The sequence below is a fragment of the Podarcis cretensis genome (genome assembly GCF_951804945.1).
Source record: "Podarcis cretensis genome assembly, chromosome: 7".
Taxonomy (NCBI): Eukaryota; Metazoa; Chordata; class Lepidosauria; order Squamata; family Lacertidae; genus Podarcis; species Podarcis cretensis.
Genome location: NC_137176.1, coordinates 38,678,694 through 38,697,876, shown reverse-complemented (window position 1 = coordinate 38,697,876; position 19,183 = coordinate 38,678,694). Strand labels below are relative to the sequence as shown.

Here is a 19,183-nt window from a genome sequence, read left to right as displayed (position 1 = left end):
GAGGCTTGGTTAATTTCATTGTACACAGGTTGTACATTGACAATAAAGGTATTCTATTCTATTAAACATAATATTTTGCTTTAATTGTAACTATCTATATAAATTGCACTAGCACTGAATCTCTACTGGCACAAAACTCACTGGATGACCTTGGGCCACTCACTTTCTCTTGGCCTAACCTGAACAAAAAGTAAATAAGTCCCAACAGAGACAAGCTAATTACCAACTAGGACCTACATACCCAGATAATGCACATTTAAAGAATATAAATCTGGCACTGTGAAATTATTTTATATCACAAATATAAACAATTACAAATATAAACAAATATAAACAATTACAAACAATAAATTGAAATGCATTTCAACCTTATTCAGGGCTATTGCATGAACCAATGCATTATGGAAATTTTACAGCCTAACTCTGCCTTAGATCCCACTAGTCTTAAAATAGTCTCTTTAAGTGAATCAGATGGTATAGAAGGATTTTTTTCTTCCAATTGCTCTTCCTGCTTTGCTCTGGGAGCAGCTTACATTCATCCCAGATTTTAATTATCAAATTCTTTGAAACGTTACCCAGGGATGTTGGGGAAATGAGATTTTATTTTATGTTAAGTTGATCCACAATTAGGTTAGCTTGAAGAAGTTGATTAACAGTGAATCCTGTGCATGTTTACTTTGAAGTAAGTCCCATTGAGTTCAGTGGAGCTCCCTGCACAATTTTGTACTCATTTACCTGGAAGTAAGCCCATTTGAACTTGGCAGGACATACGTACTTCTGCGTAAACATATAGGATTGCACAATAAGGCTACACTCCTATACACACTTACCTGGCTAGGAGTAAGAAAACTGAAAATTAACATTTACTTCCTAGCAGACATATATATGCTTGCACTATAACATTTGGTACAGCCCAGCTGACTTCAGTAGTCTTGAAGCACATGAAATTTAAGTTTTATGAATTTAAGTATTATGAGCTATAGATGGGCTGAAATGCTATATACACTTACCTGGGAACAAGTCCCACTGAACTCCATATGGCTTACTCCTGAATAGGTATGAACCAGATTATACTGCATGTCTATAAACCACAAAACATGGCCTACTTCTGTAACATGGCAGCTACTTCTGAAATAGTCTACGAAGTTTGTATTTCTGATTTTAGAAAGAGATGACATTACAGTGTTAAGTGCACTTAAGATGACTGATTTCAGGAGACTTAAGTGAGTCCAATATCTGTCTGCTTTAAACAATGAAAACAAAACTACAACTTCATTATCTGAAGCATGATTCGTTTATGGAAAAGATAAGAGTATCAGTGTGGATATCAACAAATAATGCTTAACATCACTATAATTCTACAATATTTGCAAGTTTTTTCTTGCACAAGCTCTGCATACCACCCTCAGTATATAAATAATATGGGGAAATAAGGAGAGGAGCCTAATAGCATGTTCAAAATTACAAAGGTCACTATAAGCCTTAGAAATCCATACTTCATTTTAGCCAACCCATCCAGTGGGTGCAGTTCAGAGGAATGTGACTTCAGAGTAATCCCCACAGTGTCTTTCCCCTATGGCTCATGAACATGGACATCATTGCAGGTGTGGAGAATGGCAGGCTAGCACCCATTGCTCATATCCCCATCCTGTCTTCCCCTTCCATTCTGCAAACTCAGAGCAAAGCAAAGGCGCTATGGATGGGGATTTGGGTTGTATGTCTGGGCTCCTCATTTGCATAGCTGTCAACTTTTCCCTTTTCTTGCGAGGAATCCTATTCGGAATAAGGGAATTTCCCTTAAAAAAGGGAAAATGACAGCTATGCTCATTTGCCATAAGACCTGATGCATGTATCACCAAGTGTGTATATCAAGGGTAGAAAATCCAGGTTCCTTGATGCCATATGGGGTATCCTTTCACGTTCAGGTACTGTACCTGTGGAGAATTGGATATTTTTTTAAAAAATCCTACTTGGTTATTTCATGTTTTGGTGCTCACTCTGTATGAAAGAAACACCATTAAGGTTGGTTTTTTTTTAAAAAAAAAAAAGACTTGAATCATTTGACATCCTGATAAAGCCTTACGTTCTTGGAAAGATGTGAAGAGCATCTGGAATCGGCTGCTTCGGCTGCCTTCATCTGCCCACATGCGGATTACTCCAAGACCTGTGCGCAGCATCACATCATTAGCAACAGTGCTGCAAAACTTAGCTTTTAAATCCTCCACTGAGCTACTTCCATCATAGACAGCCACAAAATTCCTTTTGCATTCATTAGAATTCTGCATTTCATAGTCCAAGAACCGTAAATATATCTACGAAACAAAAAAACAGTGAATATGACAGTGTAAACCATCATTGGAACAAGAGGCATTTCAGCAACATTATTTCCCTTTAGAAAAAAATCCACAAATACACTGGTGTGTAATCAAACACTGGCTGTGTTTATGCTCTGGAGAAAGTGCAGGATTATTAATGGAACCAACCAATATTTTTTAAATAGTAATTTCCATTGGGATGACTATTTATTCTCCCTCTAAATATGCATACGGTCAGCACATGCATGAGCATCACCTGCTGACTGTCACATCAAGTAATTACTTGCATGTGTGAATCAGCCATAACGGCAACAACAAAAATCAAAATGGAAGGCTTTCTGTATTACTGAATCTGGAGCAGAAAGCTAAAAAGCTTTTTACTGTAATTTTTAAAAAATTGTGGTTTTTGCACTCTGAGAAAAAGAACCAGGAATACAATTGCAATTTCATCCCTTCATTCATGGAAAAAGTATAAGATCTAATGTTTGAGAACCCAGGAATCCTTTGGAAATAAGACATTGGTTTTCCTTTCATATTTCCTCAAGCAGGGTGGATTCTAAAGGGTTAAAAAAGCACCTTGTTGTTAACATCTCTGTAATTTCTGATGTAGTAAAACATCAAAGCTGTTCCACAGACATAACTTAATTATTTCATACATTTTATATATTATGAACAGTTTCCAAGTCAGTTCACAGAAGAAGAAAATCAAAACAGAAATAACAAGAAAGTAACCATAAGACTGAACAGGTGAGCAGTTAAAAGCAGCAGGTTAAAACAATTAAAGCTGCAATCTTACATACACTTACCTGGAAGTAAATCCCATTTAATTCAATGGGACTTACTTTAGAATAGATATTGAGATGATTGTGCTCCAAAACTGAAAACTTTAGAAGTGCTGGTTGGAAAATTATTATTTTTTAAAGATTAGCTTCAAAAAATAGCAATGAGAAGAGAAATTTCATAAACAGGGCACTACAATAAAAATGTCTTCTCTCCAGTTTCCACCCACCTCACCTCAGAAGGCGGGGCATGTGGAATACAACCTTGTTTGATGACCTGACATAAGCAGTTTGACGTGGGAAGAACAGACATTCTTCCAGATACACAGGCCCAAGCTGTAAATGACTTGAAGGTAAAAACCAAAACTCTTGAGTTTATTCAAAAATTTACAACCAGTGCAGGAGTTATGCAAACAGGTGCATCTGAATAAAATTTACTGTCTTCTGCCATTTTTAATGCCAAGTTTCAAAGCAATCTGTCAGGCTCCAGCAGAAGGCTATTGAGAAGGGCAGCAGGGCTGCTACACTTATGAAGTTGAGAGACAAGCAAACTTTGTATCTACTCTCCTTGAACTGTTTCCATCCCAGATCTCATTAGAGGAACTTGTAACAAAGTACTGGAACCTGAGTTTGCTTATTTCTTCCTCCCTACCAGTCCATTTTATGTTTGTGTCATGCTGCTTTGGGTATGTTTTTGTTGTTGTTGAAGAGCCAGCTTAAAAAACAACAACAACCTTTAAATAAATAAATAAATTTATAAAACAATCCTACATACAATGTACATAATTTGTACAAATTAAATATCAGATTTCCTGCATTCAGCTGTATCATTTTATACTAAAATAAACTATATATTATTGTTTTAAAACAATATATTATTGTTTTAGCAAATTTGCTTTAACTGTTAGGCAGAGTTATCACACATCTACACATCTGTATGGTGTGTGCTTTTTTAAAACGTAAATGTACATGGAACCAATTGGCACAGAATAATCAGTAAATTGTATGACCAAAATGAAAGGAAACAAAAGGAAAGGAAAGGAAAGGGGGGGGAAAGAATGTGATCATTTGTTTATCTATTTGTTTCTATGGAGTATAGATCAGGCATAGACAAACTTGGCCCTCCAGATGTTTTGGGACTACAACTCCCATCATCCCTGACCACTGGTCCTGTTAGCTAGGGATGACTGGAGTTGTAGTCCCAAAACATCTGGAGGGCCAAGTTTGCCTATGCCTGTCTTATATCTTGTGTCTGATTCTGATTATTTAGAGGGGTGTGCCAATGAAATGTATGAGACTTCCACATATTTCAGAGAGGATACCAGTGTAAGGAAATGTTGAAGCAGGTGCTAGGCAAAAGAGAAAGATGAGGGGGTTGAGAGAGAAGGGGACAGAAGAGGAGTTCCAAAGGCAAAAAGACTTTCACTTTTCCTTTTCTCTCAGCATCCTCTAAGGAATTTCATCCACAGTTACCTACTTAGATCTAGCAGAGTAGAGATTTGTCCAAGAGCCCCACTGCAAGTAGCTATGCAGAAATCAGAACTTTCTTTCTCTTGTCTAAGCTTGACACACTCCCTGTGCTGCACTACACTGGGCCCTGCAGAGTGAGCTGGAGTCTTTCCAGCTGACTTCAGCGCAGTATGTTATGTAGCACAGAGCTAAAGGATGAAAACTGCCTTCTCACAAAGTCATTTGAATTAAACTAAACTATGCCCACGCCCAGTTTGTCTTCTACTGGTGACTATCAGATGCAGAATTTAAGACACTTGACCTTCAGCCTATCCGTAACTGAACTGTGGCAACTATTTTAGGGGTGGGGGAATCTACTGCATTTATGTTGATGCATCTCTGAGATGATCTGTGTATAAGCAAGAAAAGAGAAAGGTAAGCAAATAGGAATATAGGAACATAGGGAGTTGACCTAGACAGGAGTAAGGCCTTTGATCCATCTAGCTCAGTATGATCTGCATTGATTGGCAGAGGTTTTCCAGGGTATTCAGACAAAAATCTTTCCCAATTTTCCTTGAGATGTTTGGGTCTGCCCTTTCCAAAAAGGGAGGCCTCTCCATCAATATCCCTTCTTCAAGGAGCCAGAAGGCCTATGCATAAAAGGAGCAGTCATGATAAATTTCACTCCCTAATTTACACTTTTCTTTTGGTTAGATTGATTACTTAATTGGGGTCATTGCTCATCAGTCTTCAACTTCTTTTATACTAATTTTTAAAAGCAGTTTAGTACCTAATTTGATAGCCATGCCACTACCCCAGATGTACATCCTGTTTTTCCTCCGATATTCATCTGAAATCTTCATTAATGTTTGGCCAACTTTGCTTTGTAATGACAATTCCCAAAGTGTGTTTCATCTCAGCCTAGGGGGTACGAAATTAAGTCACCAATAGATAGACAACAACACAGCTATACAGATGAGGTATGTTTTATTACCCAAAGTTCCTGACTTGCAACCTTAGTCTCAAGTCGCTAGACTAAGCTTTTACCCCATGGCTGCTGGAGATAACACTAGTAAGCATGACAGAGAGGATTATGTTGCAAACAAACTGGTGTTAAGGGAATCCTACTCCTGAACAATCTAGCTAGCTTTAGAAAAGCAGCATAAGCTGATCAAACTCTTACTTGTGTTGCTCTGTAAAAATGGAACACTTTGCTTTAATCCACAAGCTCTTTAGCCTCCACAGCATTATAATAGATAGAGCAGTATTTATTCTGCATATCACACATTACTAATCAAGTGCAATTGACTCAAGATTTCAAGCAGTATTATTTGAAAATATTTTCTTTCAAAAAATAGATTATTTTCTAATAAAGCTTGTGCAGTAGAGAAAATCCTAACCACTTTAATCATTTGTCCTTTTCATGCATTTGTGACAAACACATAGAATCCACAGTAATTGCTTATCTTCCACTAGGTGTGCATACATATGTGTGCGTGCGCACCCACCCACCCACCCACCCAGGTATAATGTTTTTTTAAAAAAATGTAGAACTTGAAAGGGGTGGACAGACTAGCCTGTGTATCATGTCAGATTTATTGTCTTTTGCTCAACCATAGGCCTGCTCCCTCCCTTTTCGCTCTCTCTCTCCAAAAGAACACATGAAAAAGCTATGTGTGAATTGTACACTTTTGGACTTATGTACTTGGTTGATTTAGTTGCTCGTGTATTGTTCATTTGTACTCATATATTATGTTTAGATTGTTTCTTTCACAATATTTAATTTATTCTGCTGGTTAAATTATGGTTGTTTGTTTTTTGTATTACTTGAATTTATTGGTGTGTTGTGAACTACTCTCCCATCCCGCAACTTCCACCACAATTCCCACTGGTTTTTTGTTTTGTTTTTGATAATAAGCCCACTTTGAACTAAAAATGGGTGGGAGATTTTGTTCAAATTTGAAGCTGAATCTATCAAATTTGCACTGTCTGAAACAATATGAGAGCTAAAACACAGCCATCCTTCAAAATTCACACTTATCTGAACTTTGTGATGTGGGTCTCCAACTAAACAATGCTTTAAAATATGTGTAAATTAGGAGGAATGTGCATAAAAGGAATATATTGGTGGGAATAACATACTACACTACATTGTATTTAGATAATTTGCTTTAAAATCAAAACTGCAAACAAAAATTGTTTATTAGGAGGAATTCACACTAAAATTCTGAAGAATTTTCTCAGGATTATTATTATTATTATTACGGTATTTTATGTTGCAAACAGCTTCAGAAATGTGGAGAACTAGATTTAAGATTGGAAGAATTGGAAATGGAGAACCAACTGTGGAAAGGTGGCATGCAAATAATCTAAATCAATCAGTACCTCAGGTTTATTATTATTAAAATTATATTTTTTAATGTTCCATTTCAGTGGGTCACACAGCCTCTGCACAAGCAAAGCAGGATTACGAAAGCCCAATAAACAGGTCTTCTGGAGGCATGCTTGATTATTCCAAGTGGTGATTTCACAGAGAGAACCTACTGCAACAGGATATCAAAACATGATGTTTCCTCTTACATGTTACTTCCAGAAGTTAAAATGCAAATGTACTCTCCCCTCCACCTAAAGTTCCTCCCTGAATCTGCACCCTCACTAGGCTTTCTCTTTTGATAGAAGCCCTAATTCAGAACTGTGTAATTCATGGCAGGATTCAGCCACTTGAGACTACCTACTGTTAACCAAGCTGAAACAATCAGAGAAGAAGCTGTGTTCGTCTGTTGCTGCAACAGCGAATATTTTGTGCTTCTGCTTCAAAAAGAGCACTACTATTTTATAAGCCTGCATTTGTGCATTTGGCATTGCAAGTGTTATCTTATAAAACATAATTGTGTGACAGAAGGGAAAGAAACAACCATCGCGTATTATGTTTTCATACTTCTGCTTGAAAATTTCATTGAAAACCTCTCTCCAAACCATCAATTCCATGTTGTTTTGGCTAAAATAAATGAAAAGTTCTGGAGCTGAATGCTGGTACTGCTTGAGCTTTGGTATGTCACTGCTAAATGCCAGTGCCATGAGCAACAAAAGTGATAAAGCATCACTGCAGCTGCAGCACATATAATTTATAGCCCCTGATCACATTATGGTTTAAATTATTGTCTTGTCATGTTTATGATATAGTCTCATCATAATAATGACAAAAGCAATGTAGGCTGAATTGGAGTTTTTTTGTTTTTTTAAAAAACGAACACAATAAAAAGCCCTGACTGCATACATCAAGAGAAAAGAATCATCTCAAAGGGTGAATAACATATAACTTCTGTAACAGTAAGATCATAATTTCTTTATAGCGAATCACTTTTGATGAATTCTCTTTCCTCATCAGTCACTGAAGGTTTGTTCTGACAACAAGATTGATTGGGCAGGTCAAGAAACCATCAGAAGACTCAGCCAATATCCTAGAAAAGCTCATTGAACTTTTTCCATTCTTTCATCCAAAGCAGAAAACTACATTTGGGCTGAGAAAAACATATCCACTCATATGGTTATAAATCTTCCCACAAAGAACTTAATAGTTGAATGTTTTGAAAAACAAATAGCTTCATGTCTAATTGGAATAATCAGTGTTTAAATTCCAAAAGAGAGGTGGTAAAATTCACATATGCCAAACAGACACATGTTTTCTGGCTTGGAAGTCTTGTCTGCTAATCTAGTCTGTATTCGGACCATCTATATTTGACTAGGAGAGGGCAAGAATGGGAAACGAGTAACAGAGATTAATGCTGAAGACTTACTATCGGTAGAGAGACTTGCTCCTGCTGCATTTTTATCAATACTTTCCCCTGATTATATATATATATATATATATATATATATATATATATATATATATGAATGATGTTGTTGAAGAAGAAGAAGAACCGCATCACAAAACTCAGAGAAGTGTGATTTTCAATGGAAAAGCTGCATTTTAGTTTGCATAGTATTCCAGGAAGGACAAATAATTTTCTCTCCAGTCCCTAATTAAAACTAGCAGAATTGGTGTGGACAGGTGGGGATTTTAAGCTAAGCTGCCCTGATCAGACTATCTGAAGCATCTTAATGGTGAAGGGTTGTTTATCTGGCTTACTCTCATTGCCAGCTGGTTGGAAGAGATGTTGAGAAAGGAGCTATTCTCAGGCCCTGGGGGCTTTATGACATCTACAGATCTATGGTTGTCGAGCCAGGATGAGATGGATCAGTCAGGTGTGTCCTCAGCACACCTTTAACATGAGCAAGTGGGAAAAGATATGGATCGTTTAATTTACTGATTTAGCACTGGGAGCCAGAGTAAAGTTGCCCATATAAGGGAGGTTCTTCCAGCTCCCCCAATAAGTTTGCAGGAAGGTGCACTGCACTGCTGGTTAGATATGGCCAACATATTGTTTCTCATTACAAAACCTTAGCGATGTGCATTCCATGAATGAGCCATCTGCCATGAGGTGATAGAGGAAATAGCGGCTGAATCAGATCTACCCATATTAACTTATCATCATCAGCAAGCTTGAGACCACAAAAGCCAGCCAGTTGATCCTGGAGTCTCTTTACCAATAAAACCCAAGTGTTAAGAAGAATTAAAGTAGCATAATAGCATAATGTGCCTTTCAGGGCTGTGTTGACATACATAGCCAAGGTTACTTTAATCAGGTGTCAACCAATGAAATCCTGAGAATGTGTCCAAATCAGAAATCCTCACTTGCATTTTGTTCACTTTTATCTTGTTAGGATCGCCTGCAAGGATTGCCCTTGCTGCACCTGAAATTCTCTTCATTTGTTTGCTGTATGTGCACTCTTTTTCCTCTTGTTTATGTGGCGTGTGTTTTTAAAAGAAAAATGTCATTTGTGAGCAAGTGCAGCTATACATATCAATAATTCTGAGCAATATATTAAAAAAGCAAGGACAGAGCCTGAGAGGAGAACTACATGTCTCTCTTCAAAGCTTAGATCAGGCATAGGCAAACTCAGCTCTCCAGATGTTTTGGGACTACAATTCCCATCATCCCTGACCACTGGTCCTGTTAGCTAGGGATCATGGGAGCTGTAGTCACAAAACATCTGGAGGCCAAGTTTGCCTATGCCTGGCTTAGATGCAACTTTTCCTTTGCAAAAGGACCAGAAGCCCACAATTCTGTTGGAGTTGCAGTGGGTGGGAGCAGTGTGCTTAACTCTTTGTTCATCCTCTGTTTATCTCTCCAGCTCTCCACCACCAGTAGGGAGCACAGGGCTAGAAAGTGGCTGGGAGAGAGTTGAAAGAGAAAAACTCTGGATGAGGGCTTTCCCTCCTGCCTGTTGCTCACCTGATGGAAAGTGCCACCTTTGTGAAACAGCTGTTGCCACAGGACTTTGAAGACACACAATGGAGGAACAATGTATAGTTATGCCCTGAAATATCTCCTCCTGATTGTGGAGACAACAAGAACAAAAAAAAGTCCTACACTTCATCCCCAAAGGAGTTAACTGAGGAAGATGCACTAGCGAGTGCTTATTTAATAAAGTACAGATTGCCAGGCAGAGAAACTTGGGCTACACTAACAAGCATTTAGTACAAAAATAAAGAAAATTTTACTTCTACGTGAAGGCAGAGAAGAGGGGAGCTATTTTTATATGAGCAATGGGGGGCATGGGGGGGGACGACCCATGGTACTATGGCATGGCTCCAACGAAAGCTTTAGCTCTGTTTTCATTATTTCCAGATAAATAAACAAAAGAAGGTCCCCAGGCCTTGGTGCATCCTGTTTACTAGTCCCTCAATTGCATTATAGATATTCAGGGCAGGTTTACCTATTCAGCCTTGTCAGCAGAAGCCCTGTGAAAGGACTTCCACTTGTGCATTGTTGCCTTCTCCCCCTCCTCTCCACTGCATTCCCTAAATTTGCTGGGTGGGGGAGAAGAAGCCCCAGAACACTGTGAGAAAGAAGGGAGTATTGATCCATTTGGCAAGCTGTAATGCAGATGGACTGATTGCAATAGCTCAATGTTGAATTCCAGTGTGTGTGTGTGTGTGTGTGTGTGTGTGTGTTTCGCCTCTTCCAGCACAATTAAAACTACTTGCATTGCAATCTACAGGTGAAAATTTCCAATCAAAATAACTAGAATCAGGCAAAATAAAAAGTATATTAAAAATTAGCCTACCATAGAACTATATATTTTGCGCCACCTAGAGAACTTTGTGATATGTGGTGGTATACGAATGTCACAATAAATAAACAAAAACACAACACCTGATTAATTAATCTCCATTCCCATATAGTATGTGACCACACGACTACATAAGAATTATAACTTACAATAAAATATAAGACTGATAGCAAATAATGTTACTGATTTGAGCTTCCACATTATCAGACATATGCATGTCTACTTAAAAGTAAATCCATTAAGGAGAATGTGACTTATTCCTATCTACACATGCATAGCATTGCAGCCTTATAGGGCAATCATATACAAGTCTCCTCAAAAGTAAGTCCTCTTGACTGAGTGCAATCTCATGCCTCTTAGCTCAGAGTAGGCTCTATTAAAATATATGAAACTTACTTTTGTGTAGACATGTATAGGATTTTTTTGTTAACCTTTTTAAATTTATTACCATTGTTCCAGTTGATTAAATAAAGGCAGAGACAGAACTGAAAAATCAATAAAGTCCAGAATCCTTTTTCTTTTTGCCTTTTATATCAAACTAGACATGTTCCAGATTTGAGATCTGAAAGTGGAAAAGCCTGTGATAAAAGTGGAACTGCGGATTTTAAAAGAGGGTTTTGTGTTTAGTATTACATTATACAAAATGGATCTGAGTAGTAGAGACAGACAAAGTGAGATACAGAGATTAGACTTGTTGTAAGGGCAAGTGCACTAGTATCCACTACAATCTTTTTAAATGGTAGACACATGTCCTTGGTGCTAGACAATATAAATCTTTTGAATAGTTAAAATAAGGTGGTGGGACATTTAGCTGTGCAACTGTACACATTGGCTGTAAAACAATAACAATAAAAGTTCACAAAAGGATGAGGTACACGTGGTCTGGTCTGCAACATAGCTCGATACTCTGAAGCATACGTATCTACCACAACACACTCACAGACAAAGTTCGCAGCACCAGGGCATATTGTTACTTTAGGTGAACCACCAAATAAATGGCAGCTCCCTATGCTAGGGAAGAAGGAGTGAGTGAAGATCTACATCAGGAACAAGGTAAGAATAAATATCTTCATTGGCATCTGCTGCCCCTGTGGATCCTGTCACCTGAGGCACTTGTCCCCCCGGTCTCATGGATGGGCCAGCCTTACCAAGCACTATCAAGCACAATTAACTGAGCTACCTACAAATCAGAAAGTCCTTGGTTTGAGTCTCATTTCTCCCTTTAACTTATTGGGTGATCTTGGGCAAACCACTGTATATCATCCTCAGCTCCCCATGTATGCTTTGGGAATTACATTAGTGATCTGCCTTGCATGACTGTTGGAAGAGTTACAGGAAACTGATTATGATGTGCTTTGAATATTTTCTAGTGTAACAGAATGATAGCCATCAAGGCTAGTAGCCATTGATTATGTACTGCCTCCACCTTCAGAGGCAAGTATCCTACTGGATATCAGCTTCTAGAAACCACACGAGAGGAGAGTGCCCTTGTGGTCAGGTCCCACAGGCATCTGGTTGGGCACTGTGAGAACAGGACTAGAAGGACCATGGGTTTGATCCAGCAGGCTCTTATTATGTTCTAATAATAAGCCATCTTTGTCCCAGTGATAAAAATGTTACTCTTTAAGTGCTGGAAAAATGAGGTATAGAAGAATGAATTCCTTGCAAGAAATTGGGGGGGGGGGGGAGGGAAAGGGAAAAGTGCATTTGCTGTGCTGTGAACAGACTAGAAGGACCCACCTAAATCTAAAACATCCCTTTAGCTCAAAATGACCAATTTATTATACAGCCCAAATCATGATTTAGAACACTTGACGGTTATTATTCTGTGTGGTGACAAATTGCTTTTCCGTCTTATAAAGGAAAATAACAGTTTACAGGCTCAACAGTGCAAGTCATATTAAGCAAAGCCTGTCTGTACAAAGTAATAAATGCTGTATTAGTAAAGCCACTTCTTTAAATTAAGTCCCCAAATCAGAGAATGGAACAGGACTGACCTTGGATCTTGGTGGTGCTCGGATGTACCATTTACAATCAACTGCCTCAGTGTCCGAAGCTTTCCCTTCTTTCCCAATTTGCACAGATTCCACAATTCCTTCAGATCCTCCCATCTCAAACTCACAAACTGAGTAATAACAATAACAACAACAAAATCAAACCCAATAAAGAAGGTGGAGGGGAAAGGAAATATATATCTATATATATAGATATAGATATATATATCTGAATTAAAATTTGAAGACTTCCAAGTGTTATGAAACACTGAACATACCAACCTGGCAATGGTTTCAAAACCCCAAGGTCCTTGAAATCCGGATCTTAAAATAAAATTAAGGAAGAAACAATTAATTTTTTTTCTTCAAAAATTCAGTTGCAAGCTAGCTTAGTCTTTATTTAGGGGGCCCCTGTAGAAAAGAGCTACTAATGTGCATTCAAGAATGTGACTTGCTTTTAAAGAACAAAGTCACCCACTGAAGGATAATGTAGCACAATAAATTGCTCAAATAAGCTGAATTTGATCCCCCCCCCCTTTATATGAACAACTGGCTGTGATAATAAGTTTTCCCTCCCATGAAAATAACACTTGCTAAAAGAAGACTTAGCATTAAAGGCCAGTTTTACCATTAACAGATTAGGCATTTAAATATGTATTAATACCAACAATACAAATACAGTATGCTTCAGGGACAAGAAAGGTTCCTTCAGAATTTTACCCACTTTGTAGACAATGCTTTGTTTAAATGACAACCATATCAGTTACAAGAGTTGCAAAACTTACTTTCAGCTTTCGTTTATATTCAGAGAACAGGTTACAAATAGTAGATGTTTCATCTTGATACAGGATGAATGCAATGATCAAAACAGGCACAGGACTGAAATGTACAAGATAAGGGATCACCAATTCTGTAGTATTACAAGTGTGTGATTTCTTGGAACTTATGCTTCCACAGGAAGCGTTTGGAACAGGGACAGCACTGATATGTAAAAGTCTTTTGAGACCACAAAGCTCTAACCATTTAATTGTCTTCTGATAGGGATCAAATGTTTAAATGATGCCTGCTGGGTCTCCAATTGGTCTCAAGAAAAAGAGTTTATGCCAGGAATGGATCTAAAGCTTTCTGGTAATATATGAGATAATGTGATGCTGGTGCTGAGATTTGCTAGCAAGGGTATGGGTTAAGAGGTTTTAGTGCATAGTGGAGTATCCTGTTGCCCATTACTTCAAGAAAGCAGGTGCTCAAGTTATGTAGCAAGGCATTCTCATCAATGACTGACTGCTTCAGAGACACAGAAAACCACCGATTTGCAAAAGCCTGGGTATCCTCCAGAATGCTTTTAGAATGTTGTGAATGTGTTACCACTTAGAACTAATTTTATGCTTGCGTTTTGAAATTGTTATAAGCAGCAACCAGGTTTCAGGATACAGCATGAGGGGAAAAACCAAATCTGAAACATTTATAAATAAATATACATTTATTCACCTTTCTTCTTCGCAGGCATGTCTGATTTTTCACCTTCATAAGCAGCTATTCCTCTCCCCCCCCCCCCCATCACACACACACAAAATTGCTGGCCTAGAAAACTTGACAGAAATCTACTGGGATTCAGCCTACTAAAATTGATGATTAATACTTTTTAATTGGCTCAATGAGTTTATTAACTTTACATGGAATCTGTTTAAGTAAGAACATACAGTACAATGTATTTATTACATTTTATGTGGCGCTGTGGGTTAAAGCCTCAGCGCCTAGGGCTTGCCGATCGAAAGGTCGGCGGTTCGAATCCCTGCGGCGGGGTGCGCTCCCGCTGCTCGGTCCCAGTGCCTGCCAACCTAGCAGTTCGAAAGCACCTCCGGGTGCAAGTAGATAAATAGGGACCGCTTACCAGCGGGAAGGTAAACGGCGTTTCCGTGTGCGGCTCTGGCTCTGGCTCTGGCTCTGGCCAGAGCAGCTTCGTCACGCTGGCCACGTGACCCGGAAGTGTCTCCGGACAGCGCTGGCCCCTGGCCTCTTAAGTGAGATGGGCGCACAACCCCAGAGTCTGTCAAGACTGGCCCGTACGGGCAGGGGTACCTTTACCTTTACCTTTATGCTTACTCTGCTTCCAAGCAGCTCAGTGTAGCATACATGAGGCCATGCCACATCTGTCCTCATAACAACCCTGTGGTGTAGGTTAGGTTGAAAGACACTGACTTTATTTATTTATTTATTTATTTTAATGCAATCTAGATACCAGTTGATTGTAAAAACAAAAAAAGAAACTCAAAGCAGTTTTTTTTAAAAAAGGCTTAACTCAAACCTCTCCAGTCAGATTCATAGCTAAAGAGAGACTAGAATCCAGAACTGCCCAAAAACACCATGCTGTCTCCTATACCACCATCACTACAAGTACCACTGAATCCTCTTTTCCAGAAGCAGTGCTTAGTAACTGTAAAACTGTTTCCAGAGGGATAGCTGTGTTGTGCTATCATCTGTGGCTTGAAATAACACAATGGGTTTTGAATCACACTACATGTGTGAATTGGCTTAGAACATGCCTGACAGAATGTCTGGGGGGGGGGGGTGTGAATGGCCACTGTTAACAGCATCTGTACTTTTCTGCATTTCATATCCTTCTGACCTCACTGTTTACGTCTCCCAGCCATGTGTCTGTGCACCTGCTACTCACTTGATACTGAGCTAGATGGACCAATAAACTGACACAGTTCTCTGTGCAGCAGCCAAAGCCTAAGTCTTTATCACTATAGTGCAATTCCACAATAAGGAAACAAAATAAAAACCTGGTAACGTCTGGAATTTGCCAAACACATTTATTGGAAAGATCATATGATATTTTTTAAAAAGTTTTTTTAAAAAAAATATTTCTATGCAGCTTTTGTTGGGGAAACCCACAAAGTGGCTTACAACAATAAAAACTACAATCCAACATTACTAAAACCAGAATTCATAAAAACTACAATTATAGTATTCCAGCCTATATTATAAGAAAAATTATTCAGGGGACTCAGCTACATTAGTCAAAATACAGTGTTATGGATGTTGCTGAAATAGCAACTCAATTATATTTTCAATTTTGAGCTTTACAATGGTTTTTTGCAGAGCATATTCAATGTGTTTTTTTTATAGCTGTGTGGATCTAGCCAGAAAAGGCCAATTGAAACAAATGAGCATTTAAAGCCTTCCCAAAATGTGAAGTGTAGCTGTTCACTGTCAATGTTCTGGGAGGGAATTCCAAAGCTCATGTGGTCACCTACCTCACAGACCAGGGAAGTAGATACATAACTAGGGCCTCCGACTTAGATATCAGGGTCCATGTAGGATGATCTGACATGTCATCCTAGCAAATAGACAATTTTCTGGACCCTGCTACCAGAGTAAAGGGGACATTCCACACATCTACCTTAAAGATAGGTGATGCAACACCAAAGTGCACTTTTCAATTACACCCATCCTGTGCTAATAAAGTGAGAACTAGGCCATTAATGCCACTAGTGGGAACCCTACTATATCCCATTCAATGAGCATGTGGCTATGTGTAAGATCGGATCATCTATTTTCCATACATTTAACAGCAGAGCTACTTATGAAATCCTCCTCTGCTGAATTTCTTTCCATATTTGGGATTTCAATATTACTGGGAACATTAATAAGAGGGGAACTGATTAATTTTGGTATCTGGGGTTTTCACTAAAACAAGTGCACATAAAAATTGGCTGATGCTGCTATTTTCAGGGGATTAATCTGCTGCTATTTTCACATTTTCGCAGGGAATATGATATGCTCCCTTGGTGGGGGTAGCCAACGTGTTGCCCTCCAGCTATTATTGGATGACAACTCCCATCAGCCTAAGCCAGAAAATCCAATGATTAAGGATGATAAGAGTTGCATTATGTAATATATGCATTATTCACTAAATACATTTTTTAAAAAAAATCTGGCATGTGGCTCCTTTAAGAGAAACAGCTATGACCCAAGAGGCCAGATCTGAGTCAGTGGTGTATCCTAGTGGGAGGAATTAGATTCTATGCAGGCATACTCTTAGGCCTCACTAAGAATAAAGTCTGATTTACCATTCACTCAATTTTCCGTGAGTTCCTGCATAAGCAGCACAAAACAATACATATCTACAACCACTTCTGCAGGACATCATGTTGGATACTCCTGTCCAGTGCTATATTTTTAGAAAAAGAGGTACTGGAATGCACCATGAACACTCTCCCTCTTTCTCTTAGAATGGCAATGGCTCTCACCTGAGAGGTGCTGGAACTGAGTTCTGACAAGTTCCCCCTGTAAAAGAGCCTTGCTCCTGTCCTACAGGAAGGAAAAACTTGTCAAAATTCAAAGGCTGTTGTCAGAATGTTATTTTTTGTTTATTTATTTACTTGTTTTTAAACTGTGCAGTGGGTCAGGGTTGTAGATACTGGAAAAGAGTAACAACCAGAGTGAAGAAATGTGTCAATTGCAAGGAAACTATGCTTGTCCTTTCTTATAACAGTTGGAGGTCTGTTAAAAAATAAAAAGGCAGGAGCGTAATCTGGGTTATAACCTGACAAATTTGCCTGCCTACAGCCCATTAACAGGAATACATCACGGCTGAAGCCAGGGAATCCTGGCCTACAGGAACTGCATTTCCCCCCTCTATGTTTCCACTGCATAATTATAACTATTTCAAGCCCTGACAGCTCCTGAGAGACCAGCACAGTAGTCATGCAGTTTGTGAACATCTGCATTGCTGTATCAATGGTGAAATATAAATAGACAGGGAGACATCACTGAGTGCAATAGAAGTCAACTTTTCCACATCAACCACACAGTAAAGGAACATACCACTGCAGCACATGTGAATATATTGGCCCTCAGCACCGCAGCAGGATTTTACTTCATCTAATGAACTGCTTAGCAGTGAGCATAGCACGAGATAGGCAGAAATGAAGGCCCAACTATAGACTGGCTCACAATGCCATCTAGTCCCATCCTGGTGCATCATAAAAGTCTGCTGCTCTGACTTATGGGCCACCAATGACCTAACATATGCAACAATGATTTCCAATTAATAATTCCACTGAGTATGTCAAGAAGTGGCCACAATGATGAACTTATCTGACTTGCTGCATAATACATGCCTGAGGAGTTCACCCATCATCAAAAGCAACCAAAGTCAGAGCAAAGGCTCATTTGTCCCAGCAGGGCTTTAATTAAATCTTCCGTCTGGAAGCAAGGAAGCTGCTTGGCCTGATTTTCAAAGGCATTTGTGAAGTATGTTCGTTATTTTGAGGAAACAAACCATAGCTGCCCAGAACACCTTTTATTTTTTTGCCGTATCAGGACTTGATGTTATTGCAAAAGGCTATTAGTTAAAATCAAGGATGCCTTAAACCTATAAAAAAAAAAAAACCAAAACAATGCCTGTAAGCACAGACTGGTAAACTAGGCAAGAAATTACATACAATATAGCTAATTACTTTTGGTTGACTTGCTGTGTGCAATTCAGTTAAGTACTGACCGTAAGTCATTTGATGTGGACACACCACAAAGAGCCCTGGCCAAGTGAGAACTTTCCAGTGTATAAAGCCATATAAAATCTGTATTTTAAAACAGGTGTTTTTAAGCACTACAGCAACAATAATGTACACTTAGGGTTGCCATACTGATTGATTAGCTGGGTTTTATCAAGTTTTGATTGCCAGTTCATTTCTAGGCTCAATTCCAGCTGTTGAGCCCAAATAGGCCCCAAATATCTGAAATACCACTTCTTTCTATACAGGCCCTTTAGTGTCCTAAGATCAATGGAGAGGGTCTCTTGGTAGTTCCACTGCCCTCAGAAGTTTGGGTGGTGACCCAGGAGAGGGCATTATTTGCAGCAGCCTCTAATTTGTGGAATTCCTTCCCCACAGAGGTATGTCTGGCACCTTCATTAGAGTTTTTGGTCTATGCTGAAGATAAACCTATTTACACTGGTAAATACATTCTGTTGTACCATTAATAGGTCCCAATTCCCATTGTCCTTTTTTTAAAAAAGGGAAGCCTTCACCCCTTGTAGAATCAGAGATATGAGGCCAAATATGCAAAACCTATTCTGCTCACTCATTTTGCGAGAAATGAGCCTACTCTCACCAAGCATCATTTTTAGCTGATTAGTGAAATCACAGCTATGATTGAAATTTAGGGGAGCGGTGCTAGCTGTGTGGTTTTTAAAAACTTGAGTCTGGTTACTATGATAGGGTGAGAGAATACAACTCTGCAGACTAATCCAGTAGTAGTAGTAGTAGTAATAATAATAATAATAATAATAATAATAATTTATTTGTATCCCGCCCATCTGGCTGGGTTTCCCCAGCCACTCTGGGCGGCTTCCACAAAGACCAAAAATACACTAATATGTCATACATTAAAAACTTCCCTGAACAGGGCTGCCTTAAGATGTCTTCTGAATGTCAGGTAGTTGTTTATCTGACATGTG

General features: G+C 38.8%; 1 protein-coding gene across 3 annotated transcripts in view; it reads right to left on the bottom strand.

Moving 5' to 3' along the window:
• The window catches only part of NETO1 (neuropilin and tolloid like 1), a 103,839-nt gene that overhangs the window by 25,534 nt on the left and 59,122 nt on the right, over window positions 1–19,183 (bottom strand). For 2 of the 3 annotated variants that reach the window (XR_013840468.1, XM_079982950.1), the window contains exons 5-7: window positions 13,000–13,041; window positions 12,721–12,848; window positions 2,084–2,312 (exon numbers count right to left, since the gene is read on the bottom strand). Coding sequence is in view for 2 of the 3 variants with exons in the window: in XM_079982950.1 (XP_079839076.1) it covers window positions 2,084–2,312; window positions 12,721–12,848; window positions 13,000–13,041 (399 nt within the window). In the remaining variant the exon portion in view is untranslated. Of the gene's footprint in view, window positions 1–2,083; window positions 2,313–12,720; window positions 12,849–12,999; window positions 13,042–19,183 lie in introns of those variants that run through there. The other variant, XM_079982951.1, reaches the window with a different exon arrangement.